Source organism: Sciurus carolinensis, chromosome X (genome assembly GCF_902686445.1).
Source record: "Sciurus carolinensis chromosome X, mSciCar1.2, whole genome shotgun sequence".
NCBI lineage: Eukaryota > Metazoa > Chordata > Mammalia > Rodentia > Sciuridae > Sciurus > Sciurus carolinensis.
In genome coordinates, this window is record NC_062232.1 from 79,071,392 (window position 1) to 79,093,661 (window position 22,270).

The following is a 22,270-nucleotide window of genomic DNA, read 5'->3' on the forward strand; positions in this document are numbered from 1 at the left end:
GTGTAAAGCTAATTGACCCCCAAGGGATTTGAATCTATGACCTTGTATTAATTAGCCCATATTCAAACCAAGTAGTCTAACATGCCCAAGCTATATACAGTGCTTCTTCTGTGGATGTATTTATGATGAGAAGTAATTTTTCATTATTTTGATAGAGCATTTTACAAAATCTTAAATAATGCCAGCTTTTCTAGCCTTAATGTATTAGCAGAACTAGTTGCTGTACAGACTTTGTAATGCTTACTGAAGTGTGTACACAAGTGTTTTATATGTACTGTTAAAGTATAAAATCTTAAGAATTCAAAAAGGCATATTTAATCTTTTATTTATTTATTTATTTTTGTAGTGGGATTGGGAATTAAACCTAGGAGTGCTTAACCACTGAATCACATCCCTAGCCTTTTTTTATATTTTACTTAGAGATAGGATCTCCCTAAGTTGCTTAGGGCCTTGCTAAGTTGCTGAGGTTGGCTTTGAACTTGAGATCCTCTTGCCTCAGCATCCCAAACTACTGGGATTATAGGCACATGCCACCATACCCAGCAAGCATATATAATCTTAAATGTCTACTAATGTATATTCTTTCTGATGTATTTCATTCTAAGGACTAAACTCATACCATTTATTTTTCAGGGCCTTGGACCCTCAAGTTCATCAGGAATTCCAGGTCCTCCTCCTCCACCTCCACTACCAGGTGTTGGCCCATCTTCATCTCCACCTCCAACACCTGCATCTCTACCTGGAGTTCCTCCTCCTCCACCACCTCCATTATCTGGATTGGGTCCTATTCCACCACCACCACCACCACCTTTATTTGGAGGACCTCCTGCACCACCACCCCTAGGAGGAATTCCTCCTCCCCCAGGAGTGCCACTTGATCTACCTTATGGAATGAAGCAGAAGAAAATATATAAACCTGAAGTGTCCATGAAGAGAATCAATTGGTCAAAGGTAATTATTTTAATCAGCTTTTTGTCACTGTTACCAAAAGATCTGACAAGAGCAATTAAGAGGAAGAAAAGTTTGATGCTCGTGGTTTCAGAGGTCTCAGTCCATAAGTGGTTGATTCCTTTGCTTTGGGCCCAAAGTGAGGCAGAACATTATGGCAAAAGGGTGTGGAGTAGGATAGCAGTGAGGACATGGCAATTGTGAAGTGGAGAAAGAATGCTGCTCACCGGGGACAACGTATAAACCCCAAAAGAAGGCCCCAGTGATGCACCTCCTCCCACCACAACCTACCTGCCTATAGTTACTACCTCGTTAGTCCCTGTCAGTGGATTAATCCACTGATTTGGTTACAACTCGCATATCTGATCCTTTCACCTCTAGTTTTTCATCATTTCACATGTGAGCTTTTGGAGGGCACCTCATACCTAAACCATAACAGTAATACTATAACTATAGAATTTTTTGACTTTGTCTATCCTTGATTAACCATTAATGTGCTGAATGCATTAATGCATGTAAATGTTGTGCAAATTTTCACTTGATGACTGCTGACTTTTATTGCTTTCCTTTGTAAATTCACCATCTCATGTCCATTTTTCAGTCTACTACTAAAATAATTGGAAACCCCCACATAATTTGAAATTATAAGGAAGGCAAAAGGAAAATTAAAGTAGTACAGAGAATGCTATATGAAAAATATATCAACAAATGAAAAACTATTGTGATTCTTTTACCTCTGTTACCTTGAAGTAATGTAACTTAAATAAAATCTTTTCTGTTATTGAGCCTTGTTTTGTTAGTTATTTTTGCTCTTAGAAAATATTTTTTTTTGGTTTTAAACTTTCAGATAATATGCAATAGGTGACAATATTCAGTGGTGACATAATTTTTTATATCATGTATGAAAATAATTTTCTTCTGAATGTTATTTTGCTTTGTTATTATTATATATAATGTTTCTTTTAAAAATATTTATACAGATTGTCACAGTCCTCATTCATTGGAAATTAATCTTCTAATGAGAATACATTTACGCAGAAATATGTAAAGTGATATCTGAATGTGTCTGTGTTTTAAGTTGGTTTTATCCAATTGACGGTTCAATTGTTTTTAAAGATCAAATGTATACCTGTGCTTTGCTCATTAGAGTATATGAGTTATAAATGATCTTAGAGTATAGTTATTTGTACATAGGCACAAAATATAGGCTCCAGAATTTGTTGGTTCAGTTATCTGTGTACATAAATGTAATGATATGTTTGCTAGTTTAGTGTACACTGTAATGGCACTTAACATATCACCAAAGAATCATGATGTACTGAAAATGCAAAATTCTAATTTTGGATTTGTTGTGGTTAAGATCACAATTCTCTGGAACTATACTGCCTGGATTGAAATCCCAGCTGTGCCATTTACTAGTTTGTACAACTACTTAAACATTTTGGAGCTCAGTTTCCTTCTCTTTAACATGGAGATAATAATAGGTCTTGCCTTGAAGGATTATCGTGAGGATTAGATGAGTTAATATATGCAAATCACTTAAAACAGTACCTGACACATAGTAGGAGGTATGCATAAGCTATTATTATAGTTGTTGCCTTCGACTTAATCAGTGAACATGGAAAATTAACTGGTTCTGAGTCTTACATTTCTTGTTTTCAAATAACCAGGTGCATGCAGAATGTATGTGAATTGAAGAAGGATTTACTAAATTATTCTTAACGCTCTTTTCAGTAGAAGAATTTTCAAAATGTAATTTTCTGTATGGCCTATTGTTGTTGCATATGTTTTGTGCATGCCAAAAGAATTTTGAGAGTTTTGCAGTGAATATTTACTTTAAGTGTATTGTTTTGATAGATCCTAAAATTGCGTTAGTGGTAAATGAATAAAAGAATTGTCATTCTACCTTGCTGAAAGTGAGTTCTTTGAAAAATTAAATAGAAATAATAACTTAGAAACATATCTGCGATTTTTGCTTCAGATCGAGCCCAAAGAGTTATCTGAGAACTGTTTCTGGTTAAAAGTAAAAGAAGACAAGTTTGAGAATGCAGATCTTTTTGCAAAATTGGCGCTGAATTTTGCTACCCACATAAAAGGTACAACTTTTAAATTATATAAATTTCTGATTCTGATATGTTGCAATTTAGTACTATGCCAAAATTTTCTAGAAATGTATATATGTATAATTTTTCCATACTGGATAGGATCAAACAAATAGATTAACATATTAGCTATATATTACCCAGTAACTAAAGAAAGAAAGCTCTTTTTCCTTTGAATTTTATTTTCATGGATGTTATTGTTCATCTGAAAAACAATAAGTTTTATTTTTATTGTTTAATATGTGTCATATGCCACATATTAAATTACAAAATTGTTATTTTTCCTGAGGAATAGAGGAGACAAATTTGCTGATTTACCTTGCAAGGGAAAATAATTTAACAGAGTACTAAATTCTCAGAAGTTTTCACAAAATTAGGATAAGATGATGCCTTGGGGCTTATGTACTCTTTTTCTTTTCCATTTATATTACTTATCAATTTTTTTTTAGGAAATTTCATAATTTTTGTTATCAGTAGATTTTCTGGATTAATATAAAAATCTGTTGCCCAATAAGTATGTTTACTGGTATGATAATAGAGTGCATTGTTTATGATTAGATCCTTAACCTCTTGTGTATTTCATATATAATTTTGTTATTACTCTGATAAATTCTCAATCTTGTGATTAATTACTGTGGTTTATGATTTCAGGTACTTGTCATTTCTGTTTCATAGTTAATGCAGAAGTGATAATTAAGCATAGAATTTTTCTCTCTGAATGAGTCTTTACAGCTAAGAAATGGAAATATTCTATACTCTTTTGCTCTTAGAATTAGTGCTTTTGCCATCATTTGTCTGATTTCTCACATATGCCCTACAATGTGAATTTTGGAAAATTCAGAGAGAAAAAAAGGTGAAAATTATTTCGTTTCAGTTCTTTTAGAATATCTTGCAAACTAGAAGTGCATGTGCTCTATTTATTGTTTTATATTGATTGAATTTTATACACACATGCCTACGCACATGCTCACACACGTGCATATACTGAGAGATCTGGGCTGATTATTCTGAAGAATTTTGACCTTAAAAGTTCTTGCCAGTAGTTTTTTTTTTCCCTATTTATTATAATAGTCTTAACATTTAAAAGGTTCTTCAGTGCCTTCAGAAATTACTATTTATTTTAGTCTCTTCTTTAAATTGAAAAATTCCTTATAGCAAATTACTATATTATTGTTATGATAGTTTTTAAAAAAGAAAGATTTGTGGTTAAAAAAATCAGGAACTTTCTCTTCAATCCCAGATTTTTACCATTTTTCCACAGAAAACGATTACTAATAATTTCCCACATTGTTTCCTAGAAATAGTCTATGTCTCTAGAAGCATATGATATTTATTGTTTTTTTTTGTTGTTGTTGTTCCGTGCTGTTTTCACTAACTGTATTTGTGGCTTATTTCATATGAACTTGCATTTGTTTACTGTGTTTTCACATACTGCATAGAATTCTGTGTTATGGACCTATCTTAATTCATTTAAGCAGTCCCCTATTGATGGCTATTTAGATTGATTCCAGTTTTTTTCAAAAAACGTTGTGGCAACTATGTTTTCACATATACCTTTGTGTGCATACATGAGAATCTCTGTGAGATAAATTCTAGAAGTGAAATTTCCTGAAAAAATAGTTTTCTACATTTAAAATCTTTATATTATAAATCTGCTTTCCACAAAGTTTGCGTCTCTTTATGGGGTCCCCAAGAATGTATTTGAATACTGGTTGAACATTCCTAATCTGAAACCCAAAATATTCTAAACCTTGAAACATTTTGATTGCCAATATGATACCTCATGTAAAAAATTCAATAACCAACCTCATGTGACAGTTTGTAGTCAAAATACAGGCACACCATAAGTATTGCATAAAATTATCTCAGGCCACATGTATAAGGTGTATGTGAAACAAAAATGAATTTCTTGTTCAGACTTGGGTCTCTTCCTCAAGATACCTCATTGTGTATATGTCAGTATTTCCGAATTTGGAAACATAATCTGAAATCCAAAACACCTCTGGTCCCAAGCATTCCAGATAAGATATCCTCAATGTGCATCTCCTTCTCTGTTCATCTACGAGGTGAAAATAGTAGGTCATGGATGCTATAATTTTTATTTTTTAAGTCAACTATTAGGTTGAAGTGAGGTTGAGCAGCTTTTATTCTGTTCATAGACAATTTTTAACTTCTTTTTCTTTGAACTTCCCCTTGTATTTTTTCATACGTTTTCTATTGACCAGTTGCTCTTTGCTTATTGATTTATTTTTATTGAATCATACAAGAATCATAGGTTTCATAAACTTTTAGAGTCAGCCTGGACCACACAAATGATTAAGCACAGACTATTTTACTAATGAATAAACTCAAGTTAGAGAGGTTAGTGTTAAACTCATTGCAGTAGAGAGTTTCCAAATGTAATGTGTTAGAGTAGAAAAAACCAGAGGAGATAGAGTCACACTCTTGCATTCTGACTGTGATACTTGTAATCTCAGTGACCGAATTTTCTCATCCATAAAATAAGTAGACTAATGTTTACCTAGTAGTGTTGTGAGAATTATATAAGATTATATATTTAAAGCACCCAGCATAGTGCTTGCTATTGAGCACATGCTTAATAAATATTAATTCATTTTCCCTTTCATATACCTGATCATGTTTATGTATGTGTGTGTTTTGTTGTTGTTTTAGCTACTGATACTTAATATAACTGTTATTTCAGCAGGAGGTTTTCCTGCTCTTTTGAGTAGCACTTTCTAGAGCTAATCAGTTACAACAGAAGCAATTTTTACCACAGCTACCAAAACCTGATGAAACCAAAGTAAATCCAAACGAAAATCATATAAAGACTCTCATGTACACACCACTTTGAATGCTATATTTCCATTTCTCTTAATTTAATTCTCCAATTTTTTTTTATTTTAACATTACTCCTAGTTTCCTAAGTTTGAATATTTAAGTACAAATCAGGACTGGGCAACATCCTTTATACTAAGAGTTATTTCTGAAGGGATAATTAAGGGATCAATTAAGCATTGTAGAATATTTGAGATAGTTATAGTGTTGCTAAAATAAATTTTAATGATACAAAACTGCCATTTTTTTGTAACTCTCAATAACTATTGATTGGTCTTCCTGTAATAGCTGAAGTCCCTTGTCACTTGCAGTGCCTTGATTCATAATTTGGTCAATAGGTGGCAGACTCAGTAAGAAATCAGCAGGAGACTCTGGCTCCAGCAAACTTAAATAGCACTGCCTTGACTTTCTTAGCTCTAGGGCACCACTTTGTTCCCCATTCTGCTCTCATTGCAGCTCATTCAGCTGTATTCTGGAATGAGCAACACACCCGTTGTTTCTAAGACCTATTTTCAAAGCTCTTAGACTCAGTGTTCCAAAACCTTTGAGAACATTCCTCTCCTGCAAGGGTGTTGGAGAGTTCATGTCTCTCTTCTTGCTAAATGCACTGTAAAGCATCACTAGTCTGTTTGCAAGAAAAAGTTAAAAATTTTAAAGTATCTTAGTATTGCTAACTAGAAGTTTTAAAATACACTAGTTCTGATATATCTAATTTTAAATGTGTAAATATTGAATATGCGAAAGTACCATAAATTTTACTATTTGAATTATTTTTAGAGTTGTAGAGAAAATTACTTTTAATATTCTGTTAAAAATAGATTGTTTCTGTTTTAGCAAAGAATGGCTCTTTCATTTTACTTTGTAGAATACCTACTATGCGCAAATCACTATACAAAATGGGACAGAAAAAATGAATAAAATCTTCATGTACCAGGGCACTCATCTAATGAGGGTTGTGGGAAAATGCACTCTTCATTTAGTCAAATTGTAGAAAAGATGGGATAATTTTTTTTTAAAGTGATGGGACCACAAATAGAAATGGTCAGTTTTGAGTAAGTACAATGGAGAACTCAGAGGTGGTATTGTTTGAGTTGGGCCTTGATGTTTAAGTAGAATTTCAACAGGGAAAGAAGGAAAAAAAAGTCATTTTAGGTAGAGAATGTCATACACAAAGTAGTAAATTAAAAACTAAAGATGAATTAAATTTAACAGAAAGTATTAGAGCAAAGAATGATGAATTGTACAGCACTGAGATCAGAAGATGTTCAGAGGGCTTCACCTAGCAGTGTGAGTAGTGAACTTTTATAAACCCAACGTTGAAACAAAGTAAAGAAATCAGCTAATTGGCTATAGTTAGGCATTTGCCTTATTCAGGCATGGTCTTATCACTTGACTGCCTGTGACTGGGTGAAACTTGACTGTGTGATTGGGTGAAACTCAGCTGTGTATTACAAAAAATATACTTCCAAATTAGGTTTTTGGTTCCTAAGTACGAACTCCATGTTCAGAGACAGCTCAGACCTAATGGTCTCTTATTAATTTAACAGCAGGGAAAGGAGAAGCACATAGTTTGTTGAAAGCACAGGAGGCAGGTGGTTGAGTTGGGACTATGGAGTGAAGACACTTGGGGGTGAAGGTAGTAATGAGAAATTCACACTGAAGAATTTGAGTTTTCATTTTAAGCATTAGAGACACAATGATTTGATTATTAACCCTAGACTAGACCTTTGGTGAATAGATAGGTGATGGAATTGACAGATAGATGATGGACTGCTAATGGAGAATAAATATCAGTAGTATAGATGAGATATGATATCCTGACTACTGTAGATGCTTAATTTTCAGCTGTAAGGTCTTTTCTAGTTTCAAGATCTTAAGTCCTCATGCTTGTGTTTATGACATTTTGGTTCTGCTTATAAAACTATCATGATGCCCTAGGACAAAATGTATTTTGAAATGCTCTCTGGATTAATGAAATGTATATGTTCTTTTCTATTTAGTGAAGTAATGAAAAGACAAAAGAGATAGAGAAAGGTGGGGGAGAGGAAGAGGGAGGAGGAGGAGGCGAGACAGCTGGAGAAGTCCCTGTTAGTACTTATGAATATGATTGTATGTGTAACTGTTGTAATGTGTATATGTGCATGTTTTCTACTGAGAGTTTATTAGTCAATTTGATAATATTTGGAGACATGTACCCATCAAAGCTGTAATGATAGTGTCATTTTCCTTTAAAAATCTATAGTAATTATAGATAATGGTGATATTATATAAGAATTAAAGTAATGATGTTTTATATTAACTAAATTCAAAATAATAATAAAATATGTAGCTTATAACTGCTAATTCTAATTAGAATTTCTAGGGTTCTCTAGAGGCTTCAGGAAGAACAAAGATAGTGTGTGTGGAAGTTGTAAGCAATTTTTTTGGTTTTAATGTTGCTTAGAGGAAATATAAGAAATAAACATAAGAGGTTAATAAAATTTAGCTTCTTCAATAATATATTTCTACAGTGTAATTTAGCTTTAGTAATAACAGGAATTGAGGTGTTATAAATATTTCAAGTACATATAAATGTCATTTTGCAATGCTTGAAATATTGGGCATAGCTTTAAGATTATGGTGAAGCTACATTTGAAAATGCATGTATGTAAAAGCACTTTTTCTCTTGGATCATATTTTAAATCATGTTTTTGAGTCTTAGAATCAGCTGGCAGCTTCTAAAGATTCCCACAATTCTGCCCTTGTTTGATTGCTCAATACAGTCATAAAAACTTAGGGAAATAATGAAAAGATATAAGAATGTTAAAATATAATTCATCTGTTTTTCATAATAAAGGAATTCTTAGAATTGACTTGAAAATAATGAGCTGTCAGTCTCACAATGTGCATTCCTTATAAGATGTTGCTAAACTGTCCAGAGAGAGTTGGTGTCTTAACAAATAATTTGTCATCTTAATAACATAACATGTGAGTTTCTGTAATGTAAGCTTTATACATAAGGGAACAAACAGAAAAGGCTTAATTCTTTCAGATAGCAAACTAAAAACCACACCCACTTGTCTTAGTTTGAGCTGCCATACCAAAATAATATAAACTTAGTACCTTATTGTTATTGTTTAGACATGAGGTGTTCCCCAAATGCTCATGTGTGAGACAATGCAAGGAAGTTTATAGGTGAAGAGATTGGGTTATGAGAACCTTAACCTAATCAGTACATCCATCCACTTGAATGAATTAATTGGGTGATAAGTGTAGATAGGTAAGGTGTGACTAGAGGATGTGGGTCATTTAGGATGTATCTTTGGGCTACATATTTTGTCCCTGGTGAGTGGTGCAGTGTCTCTCTACTTCTTGAATGTCATATTCTGAACTGCTTTCTTCCACCATGATGTTCAACTTCACCTTGGACCCAGAAATGGAGATGGCCATCTGTGAACTGAGACTTCTGAAATTTGAGCCCTCCAAAAAACATTTCCCCCTCTATATTGCTCTTGTTGGGCCTTTTGGTTACAGTGATGAAATAGCTGACTAGAAAACTTACAAACAATATTAATTTTTGTCTCACAGTTCTGGAGCAGGAAAGTTCAAGATCAAGTTCACTGGGATTCATGGAAGGGGTTAACTTTGGGGGTTAGGTTTCAACATGAATTTTAGGGGAACATAAACATTTAGTTGATCACAATACCTGTGCATAATTTCATCATTTTTATTATATATTATGCTCTTTGGATTTCTGAGGATATACTGATTAACTATGTTATTTTGCCAAAGTTTTTTTCAGTATGAATACTTAATGTATTTCTTCTTTGTATAACATATGCATTCATTTCCAATTGCCATTTTCCAGTGAAATAATCACTTCCTTTATACAAAAGAGGAAGCAAGGAACTTTTGAGCCAGAGATAACATGCTTTTGTTTAATTAAAAGTCACCAATTACAGAGTTCAGTTGAGACAGAGCATCTCCTGCCTTCTAAAACAAGCAGGTTTCAAAATGGTTCTGTCTTTACATATTGGTCATGGTCTGGTGATTGTACCACTTCTACTATTAAGACCATCACTACAGTGACTACATCTAACAATAATGTCAATCATAATAATAACAATAGCACATTTACGAAGCATTTAATATGTCCCAAGAGCTGTGATAAGTACATTAAATCCATATTTCATTTAGTCTTCACACCAGTCCTAGATACTTCTATTATTGTTTTATAGGTGAAAAAACTGAGGCTATGAGAGATTAAGCAATATGTCTTGGTTAAATAGCTAGTAAATGGCAAAAATGGAATTTGAGCCCAGGTTTGTTCTTAATCACTTCCCTATGCTGAAGCAATGACTTTTAATGGCTTTTTATGCCCTTAGTAATTTGCGCATTTTGTTGCATAGTTAACAAGTCCTTTTTCATACAGTTAATGATATATTTCCTCATATATTTTATTAACTTGTGAAATGTGTAATCCTGTTACCTTGGCACTAAGGACAGTTCTTTTGAGCTGAAACCAAAGCTAGGCAGTTGTCCCTTATGTACTGAAAGGAATAGGTTATTCTTTCCATGACTAAGATTTTTTTTAAAGGGATTTTCTGCATGGAATCTGTCACTGGTAAAACATTGCTCTGACTTGGATTTGTCTCTTCTAGTAATGAATGAAGGAATGTGGTCTTCATGTCATTAGGCATTTGGTAATGATATATTAATATACATGGGATGCATAAAGTAATGAAATCAATTTTTCACTTGGGCTCTTTCAAAGTTAACTTTAAAACATTATAAATTAAAATATAACATTAAAATATTTTGTGTTATTTTATTATTAACCCCTTTGAGTCTTGAGTTAGTGAGATGGCCTTTCCTCATTTTTGGCTTCTAGACATTTTATAGATGAAGCAACATAACAGGTGTTCTTTTGATGGTGTTTGTAAATCACAGAGATTCTTATTCATATTTGGCACTGTTGTTCTAGCTAAATTAGTTTTGTATACATAAGTAGAAATTCTTTACATTGAAATTCTGGAAGTTTTTAACATTGCTTCCTGAAATTGCAAACGGTTATATATTAGTGATAGTTAAACTAGTCCCAGACTATATTTTGCATGGTATAAGAAGAGCAAGAGTTTTCTCTGATTTATGATTTTCATTTAATTAAGAGCAGTTCAAATCTAGTTAAATTTTCTCAGGCATTATATATTAGTAATCCCTTTAGTAAATTAATCCATGTTCGTTAGAGTGCATTTCACTCTTTCTACTTAATAGGCTATTCAGAAATACACACAAAAATATTTAGAAAAACTCACAAAAGGCAGTTTGCTTCACCAAAGAGTGTATTTATAGCCTCAGATCATCTTTAGAAGCAAGTAACTAGGCTCACCCTCATATGCATGTATGCATGTGTGCGTGCACACACACACACACACACCACACACACACAAACACACACACACACACACTTACACGGAGGAGATCACTCAAAGGTATGAATACCCAGAGACAGGGATCATTTAGTAGCCATTTCAGAAGTTGACTTCCATGTGGTAGCTGGCAATATGATTTCTCAGTTGGTCTCTGTGCCATCAGTCTTATTTTGTTGTGATCACAGCTCTCACATGTTGACAACAGTTTACTCATTATCCATTGTCTTCAAAATGGCATTGAAGCTACTTCTTATGTATTTCAAAGCCATATACCTTTTTACTTCCCCTAAATAGTACTTGACTTGAACTCTTATATTCCTCAAAAAGAGACTGTTATAAGAATCTGCAACTTCTTTCTGAACACACTTAGCAGTTCTTCACTTGGCCCCTTTACTATCATTGTCTTTACTCACTGTGTCCCCTGATACACCATGACCATTTTGCATTCAGGAAAAAGCATTGTCATTTTGTGTACTCTAGTTTTCCCAGCATACACCACAGCTTCTGTCAAGTATAAGTCAGTTCAGTAAACACACAAATGAATTACAGTTATGTATGTTTAGTTTCATAATTCCAAGAGAAATAAAAAAGGATGGGTGGTAGCCTATATAGTATGAACTCATTCTGTCTTTATTTAGTAGTTTATTTAGTTATACACACACGTACACACACACACACACACACACACACACATATATTTCTGCCTCTTAAAATATATTCATTAATACTGATCAAATAATCAGAAATATGCATAATTAAGATAATTGAATCTGGTTGTAATTTGGGTGTTTATTTTTGTTTTTTTAAAAAAATTTGCCAGGCATGGTGGTGCATACCTGTAATTCCAGCAGCTCCAGAGGTTGAAGCAGGTGGATTACAGGCTCAAAGCCAACCTTCTCATCTTAGCAAGGCCCTAAGAAACTTAGTGAGATCCTGTCTCAAAATAAAATATAAAAAGGGCTGGCGATGTGGATCAGTGGTTAAGTGACCCTTTATTCAATCCCTGGTACCAAATTAATTAATTAATTAATAAAATATTTGTTGATTTAAAAAATCTTGTTTTATACTATCACATATTTTCTTTAAAGTTTTCAAATGGAAAAGCTAGACTTTTTTTCAAAAGTGGCTTATGGTTGATTTAGTCAATGTTTCAAAATGTGTGGTTGGCCTAGTTAAATATACAGAACTTTTGTGTGCTGAAATAAATGTCTATTCGCTGATTTGACCTTAAGGAAAATGTTTATTATTATCTTCAAACAACTGAAAACATAATGATAAAAAAATAGAATGACCATCAAGAGGATTTTACTAACAAAATTGACAATTTCAATCACTGTGTTAATACTTGTTTGTACTTACTATACTCCAGCTTCTTTGGACAGCCTTTTACATGGATTATTTCATTTTCTTTTGTTCTCTACCTTATATAGTAGTTTCTGTCATTGTAACTATTTTGTAAAATGAGCAAAGTGAAACTGGTAATCAAGCTCAAGCTGACTGACCCCATACCATACTTTACCATGTTACTTTGCCTATTAAAGAAGCAGAGACATGGAAACATGATACATTAGAAGAAGCCTGAATCTACAAGCCCTTACTTTTAAACCCTACTGTATTTTCCCAGTGTAACTGTGCCCATGAAAGCTCCATTATTAGGAATCTCAGTTTAAGATACCCTTATCTATCCCACAGGTCAAGAATAGGTTATTATGTGTGAATTTTTGTCCTTTGAAGAACCTCCTCACTTCCCTAGCCCTATGTAGTTTGTGTAGGGTATTAGTGTGTTTGTATTAATTGGACCCAATAAAAATATACTCAGTGAATTGGCAGAACTGAATGAATCAACATGGCTACTAAGTGGTTTAAAGTGTGTTCAAACATGTCTCTCAATATAAACAATGTAGTAGGAGAATGGGAAAATATTTGTTTCTGGCCACCCTTAAGTTCTCCATGCATGTTTGGTCTACTTTTGGCTTATCATGGACCAATATAAATACTAGTCTCATTTCTCCCTACCTCCCAACACCATTTCCTCATTCTTCTCGCAATCTGTTGATATGGGTTTGAAGATCATAATTTTTAATTTAAATTAATTTTATAGGAGCCTAAACAAAATATGTGATGCATTAAAATGGCAAATATAATTATTGTGAATTATCAATATTACCTCCATTAGAATGGCTTACTGAGAGTTGACTGTGTCTGGCTTCCTCTGATAAGAATAGACTGATAACGTGCTCCTGGCAATGTGTGAGGAACAGTGTTGTTTCCTAGCATGTAATTGCTTTTAATAGAAGGCAACAAAAGTTAACTACTCTGTAACATGCGATGCTATTAGGATATTTGTAATTTTCTTTGAAAACAGAAACTGGTGTGATTAGGTACCTTTTGTTCCATTAACAGCAATAATAAAGATGCTATCACTTCTCGGTTTTACTTGCTATTTGCTTTTCCAGTATCAGATCACATCCTTGTTAATTATTGGTATTTTGATTCTATTTCACATGCTTTTGTTTTCTCAATGCTGACATTTTAAGAATTTTAATAATTGATTGTATTTTCAAATGTTAATATATCTGCATGACGAATGCTTCTGAAATCTTTGTGTTGTTAGTTCATAGACATTCATTTTATTAATAAGAATACAAATTGGTCTTACACAGTTTCTCAGTCTGTTTCAGGGCATAAACTAAGAATCATAGGAAATTTCTCAGATTTCACATAGGGCTTTAGGATACAAGTCTAGCCAGTTTTTAATATTTCAGACTAAGGTATAATTTAGCTAAGGGATTTCATAAGAATTTTTTATTCTTTCCTAAGACTTTCAATTAACTGTAGTATTTTTTGAGTTCACTTATGCATCTAACCTGATGCGTAAGTGGAGTTTTTTTGGTAGTGTTTTCTGCTGGGGAGTCATTTAGTCTGTTAATATTGGCCATCATCATTCTATAATGATGATGCTACCCACTGTAATTAGTAGGGTATAATGCTGCTTTGAGTTTTAGTAGTTATGATTTTTCAAACTCATCATTTCATCTGGCTGTGTCCAGTGCTTCCTGTGAGCAGTGATACTATGATGACAAGGGACTAGAGACGGAGTGTGTGCCCATGGTGGAGAACAAAGCTAAATACTCAGTAAGCATCGAATTAATGATCTTGGTGTTACTACTGTGGTGCTCAAATCAATTTAAATAATTGGCCACAGGTAGGTGTATATGATTACAAAGATAACTAAAGAGGTCAACTCTTCTAAGCAGCCTTTTCTGTAGTAGGTGTGAATTTGATGGGGTGTGCTTTCTGAATTAGCAGTGCTTGAGAACAGCTTCATCCTATACTTATGCTATGTTTCATACTTCAAGTGTTTAATTTTAAAGAAATTTGCAAGTGCTTTTGAAATTTGGTACCTTCCCAGATCAAAGCATAACAATATATAACTAATCTTGTTTTTAGTCACTTTCTAGGACATAACCGAATATATTTTCACTAAAGTTTATTAAGAGATAGTCACTAGCACAAAGCCTTTTCAGCATTTCCCTAATATTATGCTGTCATTTTCACTTTGTTTCAGTGATAGTTTCCATATCCTCATACCCTGAGAGATATCAAGGCAATTATTTATTATTATCAGTTCTTTCAGATTTAATAATGTTTCTGAAAATACCATTATCCATTTCCTTGGTGGAAAGATTATAATTGTGCCTCAGCATTTATATACTACATAATACTTACTTGAGAATTATTACCAATAAATTCATTTAATTAGAATGGACCCTGGTTGGAACCTAATAAGTATTTAGTCTTAAGAGTTTGCTCGGATCTTTATGAATTTTGCAAATGGTTATAAATGGGTAATCTGTTTTTAAAACTTTAGTGTATTATGTGATATATGTAGCTACTTTCAGTTATCTCTTTAATAGAGGAGAAGATTAGAGATGTATGTGGAAGTTAAAGACAATTAAATGTTTTTATGGTATTCTTTTTTGTTTTTGATATCTTTAGCTCAGACCTATTTGTATTCTCCTAGAGTAGGGGTAAGAAGCTAAGAATTGGTGAGGGAAATCAACTTGTGGTTGGATCTCTAGGGATTCTTTACAGATTTTTCTCAAAGCTAATCTGAACTTTTGTCAGAAGAGAAAAACATGGACTGTATGCCTTTGGGAAACTTACTATACAGATCATTCTCAGGCCATAACTTTCTTCTGAGTCATATATTTGAAGAAATCCTATCTCTATTATTGATTCCTTCATGATCATAAAAATTACTATGGGTATGTGCCGTTTGGGGTGTTAAGTTGCTAGAGTATCCTTTCAAGAAACGTCTTAACTTTACATTCTCCATTAGTTGTCTCCTGGAGCAGTGGTGATATTTTTGGGTAGTGTTTTTGTCAGCTTTTTCACTGCTGTGACTAAAAGACCTGAAATGAACAATTATAGAGAAGGAAAATTTTATGTGGGAGTTCACGGCTTCAGAAGTCTCAGGACATCGACAGCCAGCTCCATTCCTTGGGGCTCAAGGTGAGGCAGAATGGAGGAAGAGTATGGTAGAGGGAATTGGTTCACATGATGATCCAGGAAGCAGAAAGAGGGACTGCACTTACTAGATACAAAATAGACACGCCTCCCCCCAGTGACCAACTTTCTTCAGGCACACCCTACCCATCTTCAACTACCACTCAGTTAATCCCATCAGGGCATTAATTCACCAATAGGTCTAAGGCTCTCATAACTCAATCATTTGTCCTCTAAACCTTCTTGCATTGTCTCACACATGAGCTTTTGGGGGCATCTCACATCCAAGTCAGCATCCAAGACTTCTAGATTTATGGGTCAGAGTTATCATAAATACATGTAAAATGAATTAATTCATGATGGTCTTCCAAATTCACTTTGATCTGTAAGCATTTTGTTGAGAGTACTATATATTCATTAACAACTATCTAGTTGCCAACCAAAAAAGTACATATTGAACCATAAATTCAGATATTTAGTAAGAGAATAGATATCGTAAAAAGCAGTTGATTCATAAAGCATTTGTTTCAACTCATTCTTCTGAACATTTTACATAAACTAACTCATTAAATTCATCTTCATGAAAGGAAATCTGTAATATAATGGTATTTCTCCAGTTATACAGATGACATAACTAGGTCACAGGGAGAATAAGTGACTTGCCCAAAGGTCACAAGGGTAGTAGATAACAAAACTGAATTCAAACCTCATGTTCTTAATTACTATATAAGCTGCCAGCCTCTGCTTCATTCATATGATGTCAGTTACATAACTATAATCTAGATTCCTTTTCTGTATTTATAAAATATGTATAATGGAAACCATAGTCCCATTCCATCAGCCTGGTATGTGTCCCCTCAGGTCTAAAACTTATCTGGATGCTAGGATGGATGTGTCAGGGAAGAGAGTTAGTTCAAATTGATGATCAACTTTGGGGGAGAATTTCCAGACTATCCACACTTCTGTATCTTGGAATGACTTCTGAGTCTGAACACTGTTCCTCATTCTTGGCATCTCAGTGTACTTATTCTAGAATCACATCTTGAAGGAGACATAATTTATGACAAACGTGAAAAACTCTAACAGAAGTTGCTGTTGTTTTAACCCCTATAATTGTGTATTCTTACCAAAAGACCTTTAATATTGAAACTACTGTATAGGAAATGTTTGAGGAATCCTTTATAAGAACGCTAAAGATGTTTTGAAAGTTTATTTCAGTCTTATGTAAAGGCTGAGGATTCTAAACCAGTGGTACTATATCTTGCTTTTGATGTGTATAATGATCATTATTCCCTCCCATTGATCTTTACTAAAAGGAGGAGCTGTACGGGTTTCGATTCAGTCAGTAATGTTCTTTTGCCATCCTGGAGGCCTCTACTTCACATGACTCTTAGAAATGCTGTAATCTAAATACCTAAATTGCATCATCATGCCTGTAATGTAAACACTAATGCTTTCTTAATAGTCTTTTGAAGTGTGGGATTTTGAGATCCAAGGTCATTCCACACTGTTTCCTAAGAGGTTACTGTTAGCAGCGGCAGGCATGACAGCACGTGTTCTTGAATGAAAGGAATCAATATGTCAACGTATCAAAATCCTTTTTGTATACTCTTTCAAAAAGATTGCTCTCAAAAGGTATTAAAAAGTATAAAATACTTAAAATGTGGAAAATTTAATAAGAATTTTTGTCAAATTAATTATTAGTAAGATCATTCTATTTAATGTTAATCAATACTGACTCATTAAACCGTTTGGTGTTCATAGGCTTTCCCTTTAATTTTCTATTATTTCCAGTTTTGAATTTGGGTCAGATTACAAGGTTTACATGAAATATTTTAAAATTGAATCATAAAAGGAGGTCATAAAAATGAACTTGTATATGTAGTTATATTAATAATGTGCATTTGCACATATATTAATAATTGTACATTATGAATAATTAATTAAACCTTTCAGTTATCCGAAATCAGGTTTCTTTGGTTTGAGTTGAAGAAATTTTATCTTGACCCTTGCCACTGAGGTATTTCATATTGGAACAAAGGAACTTTCCACATTGTAACAGACAGTTACTAGTACATTAGAATTTTTTGAAATGGCTGTTTATAGAACATCAGTATTTTGTTTATATTATTAAATCTCATTATTGGGATCTCTGGAGAGGCAATAAAAACATGTCCTGCTTTATTATTCCTATTTGCATAAGAGAAATACAAAATTAAGGAATAGATTTGCTAATAATACCTTTGCTTGAAGGACATGTACCCTTAAATTTTTAGAATTAAGGTAATTTATTTTCCTTATAATACAGAGGTTGGCACCCAGGATACATGAAAGACTCGTTATTTTTCAGTCAAAATAGACAGTATTTTGATGATATAGTAACTCTTAGTGAAGGAACCAGCTAGGAGTGGAATAAAACATTTCTAATAGACAATATATTAATATTCTACTCGATGTACAGAATTTGTTGTATGGCATTTCCCAAGAGATTCTCAATGCTAATCTCCATTAGTAAGTAGTGATTGAAGTTTTTTTGAGGCTAAGTTTTAATCAAAGATTAAATAATTTTTACAAACCTTGCAGATAATATCATAAGCCTAAATTCAATGTAACTGAAGTTTGAAAAGTAGTCCTTCAGGCTATTTCCCTCATTCATACCTCCCTTCTCTCACCAGGCCCATATACCTGCATAATCAACATAGTGACAGATTTTCTTCCTTTCTCAAATCTTGGATCAATTGATGCTTGGGTATTGGGAGCTACATTTCTGTACATAGGTGTTCATAAGTAGTGGTGGTCTACATAGAGAGTAATTTACTGTAGAAATGAGATAACAGCATTATTCTAGCAATTCTTCCAAGCTGCCATTGAGGCTGTCCTTCTTGTCTTATTTGCTCATTCAACAAATATGTATTGAATTTATATCATACACTGTACACTACCATTTTTCACAGAATGCTTATTACTCCATTAGGCCTGTGACCCACAGAATGAGTAACTCTGAATTCTCCGTGCTGAAAATGAAATTTATTTATCTCGTTTTGCCCTGCCAGCATCCCTGTGTTTCTGCACTTTAGACCCTGCTTATTTACTTAGATTCAAGATAAATATTTTTTCCTACTCTTTTAAACAGTTCCTAGGGTTCACATTATTATTTTTGTAGAGATTGTTTAGACATGCTTAAACTGTTGTGAGTTAACTAACTCATTGTATACTATGATGAGCAGTATTTTCCAGAGACCTTATGTTAGTTTTTCTTTTATTCTGGGCTCAGTTTTTAATCTGTGTCCTCTCACTGCTTCCTGAAACTCAATATATCAAAGAGATCTAATGAATGCGGGGGTGATTTGTTTAGATTGAGTTTATAAATGGGAGTGAAGAAAAAAAAAGAGTAACAATAAAAGCAAACGTAACATAGTGATGGATGAAGACTGTTAGGGGTCAAGTATGTAATATGCTTGCTACCTCACTAGGCATTTGTTTTATAGAATTATTAATTGAAATTTCGTGTGAAGGCATTGCTTCTTTTATATCAGATATGTTTTTTTATTTTTGAGAAGTTGTGTAGTAGACCATCTTTCTGAACAGAAAGTTTGAGTCCCTTAATAGTAATCACTAAATTCACTTTTCTGTATATTCTTAAATTCAGACACAAAAAGAGTTATATAAATCTGTGTGTGTGTGTGTGTGTGTGTGTGTGTGTGTGTTTGTGTGTGTGTGTGTGTGTGTGTTTGTGTGTGTGTGTGTGTGTGTACGTGCGTGCGCATGTGCGTGTGGGTTCACGCGTGCCATATTCTCTAGGCCTGGGAGGATATAGCTGTGATTAAGGCAGTGTGATCTTGACTTTTTCAGAACTTATAATCTAATAGAAAAGATAAAATAATAATCATGTATTTAAATTAGTATAAATTTTAGATAGTGTGAAGTGTTTTAAAGAAGACAAAATACAGTAATATGATGGAGAAATACTTAGGTGGGAGAGTAAGTGTACTAGTTAAGGAAAGCAATTTTAAAGGCATATGAATTGGTGAATTTAAGAACATCTTGAGAAGCAGAAGCCAATAGTTCTCATTGATGGATTAGCTATAGGGCATAAGAAAAATCAAGGAATCAATATGCTTCATAGGATTTGGCTTTGAGCCAAGGACAGTACTGTCCAATGAATATCCTACCTAATCAGAAAAGATTGAAAAGGTACGATTGACAAAGATAGTGGTTTGAGGATTAAAACAATGTGATAATCAAGAACAACCATGTTTGGATATACTATACTAATATTTTCAAAGGAGTGAAATACAGTGCAGCTTGAATTAGTTCAGTGTTGTTACATAGAAATAAACTGTATTGCTTTAGCATTAACCTTTGCTTTAACTCTAGGGATTTGTTCCTCTTTTGATTTGACTGTAAAGACAACCTTTATTTTTTTTTCTCTGTATTTAACTACTTGGTCAAATGAATAGTGCACCTCTAAGTGTTTCTTTTGATTTACTCCAGGCTGAGGTCATACTGTGTACTGGGTGTGAATTAATTACAATTGGAACACATTTGCTCTGGTGAAAAGAGAATTTTATTCTCATTCTAACTCAATCTGTGATCTAAGAGAGATCTTTACATTCTTTATGTGCCTGAGGGGCACTGAAAGTATACTGATAAAAACCCTTCTGATAAAAAAACTCATTCTGAAAGATATAATAGGTCATTTCTTTTGGATCTTCTACTAAATGACTTAAAGCAACATATTCCAAAATGTTTCTCTTTCTAGGTAGAAATAATACCCTATACCCAGGAAAGTTTAAAAGGTTATGCATAATCCTGTTTTACAATTTCAGAGTAAACTTGGCACTGTAATTATCATTAGCTTGCCAATATAGATTGTACATTTATGCCTAAAAAATCTTTTCAGGTATTCTTATTGTGATTGTATTATTATTTACCATAGACCACCAAGGGGCATCTTACTCATTTCTTGGTGTTCTCTGTGTAAGTAGACATTTCTCTAATAACTACATCATACAAAATGAATGTCATTAGGTAAGCACCTGTGGTTGTTGATTATTTCCTCATCCTTTATAGCCCAGAAAACGTCTTAATTCTCAGTGGGTTAACTGAGTTTTTAAACTTTTATCTTGGACCACTGAAGTATATTCAACTCTCATATTTTACTTTATTTCAGTTTGGAAGAGAGGTATTATTTTCATCACCCTACAAGAATAAGTTAGAGGAGGAAAAATTTATTTGGGGATCATACCTTCAGAGATCTCAGTCCATAGAATATCTGTCCCATTGCTCTGGGCCCAAGGTGAGGTAGAACATCATAGTTGAAGGGCCTTGCAGAAAAAAGCTGCTCATTTCAGGATGAGGGTTAGAAAGGGGAACAGGCACAGAAGAGGTACCTTTCCAGAGCATGTCCCCAGCGACCTACCTCCTCCAGCCATGCCCTCCCTGCCTACAGTTAATATCCAGTCTGTCCATTCAAACCAGAATGGACTGAATAGGTTAAAACTGTCCTAATGCAATCATTTCACCTCTGAACATTCCTGCATTAATACATCAACTTTTGGGTAACACATCACATTCAATCCATAACAGGTACTTTAGTATTGTTATAATATTGTGAAGTGTTAAAGAATGTCATTCATCAAGATAATGTAATTTCTCTGTATGACAGTCTTTTCAAACATTCTGTCACATGTTCAAAGTATATTGCAAATTAGATTTGCTAACCTGTATCTAAGATAGCCTAGTTTATTTGATTAATTCACTCCAAAGAAATTATTTTGAAATAATTATTATTGTAAATACATAAGAAAGTTTAAAAACAACTCTTTTAGGCAACTGGTCTGCCTTCTGTTTCTGATGTTTGTTTTTCACTTCACATTTTGAATTAGTACAGTGAAAAGTAATCATATAACTTTAACTGTTTTTTTGTGTTCTATAAGATGTATCATAATATGAATTTTAAAATATACACATAGCCATGCATATATATATGGAAGGGTGTGTGTGAACACATTGCTTTAGTGTCTTATGCTAAGTTACACATACAAATACATCCTGAAATTTGCATAACTGGTTAACATTTCTGCCTAAAATCTCAGTTGTTCCTATATGCCCCAAATTACACTGAGTTCTGGTCTGCTTAGTGATTCTTCCCTCATGCTAGGGAAAAAATTGAAGCTAACCCCAGAGAAAGTACAGAACCAAATAATGGAAAAATATGTTGGTGCCAGATTTAGGAGACCTTGGTCTTTCAACTTTTGTCTCTCAAACAAGTTCTTTCTAGTTACATAGTAATGAAGGACAAAGGCTCCAGTCTGGTAGTTTCCTTTACAAGGGCGACTTGTTGAAGGCTTAACTAAGGGCTGAAGTTTGACACGTGCTGTACTTGCCAGCAGAATGCCCTCAGGTTTCTTACAACCAAGGGGATTACCCTTGTTTAATTTGAAGTGTAGTGTCATATAG

General features: G+C 33.5%; 1 protein-coding gene across 6 annotated transcripts in view; it reads left to right on the forward strand.

Annotated features, from left to right (window-relative positions):
* The window catches only part of Diaph2 (diaphanous related formin 2), an 831,244-nt gene that overhangs the window by 251,359 nt on the left and 557,615 nt on the right, over positions 1–22,270 (forward strand). For all 6 annotated transcript variants that reach the window (XM_047535653.1, XM_047535655.1, XM_047535654.1 and 3 more), the window contains 2 exons: positions 634–951; positions 2,930–3,044. In XM_047535653.1, coding sequence (XP_047391609.1) covers positions 634–951; positions 2,930–3,044 — 433 coding nt within the window. The remainder of the gene's footprint in view (positions 1–633; positions 952–2,929; positions 3,045–22,270) is intronic.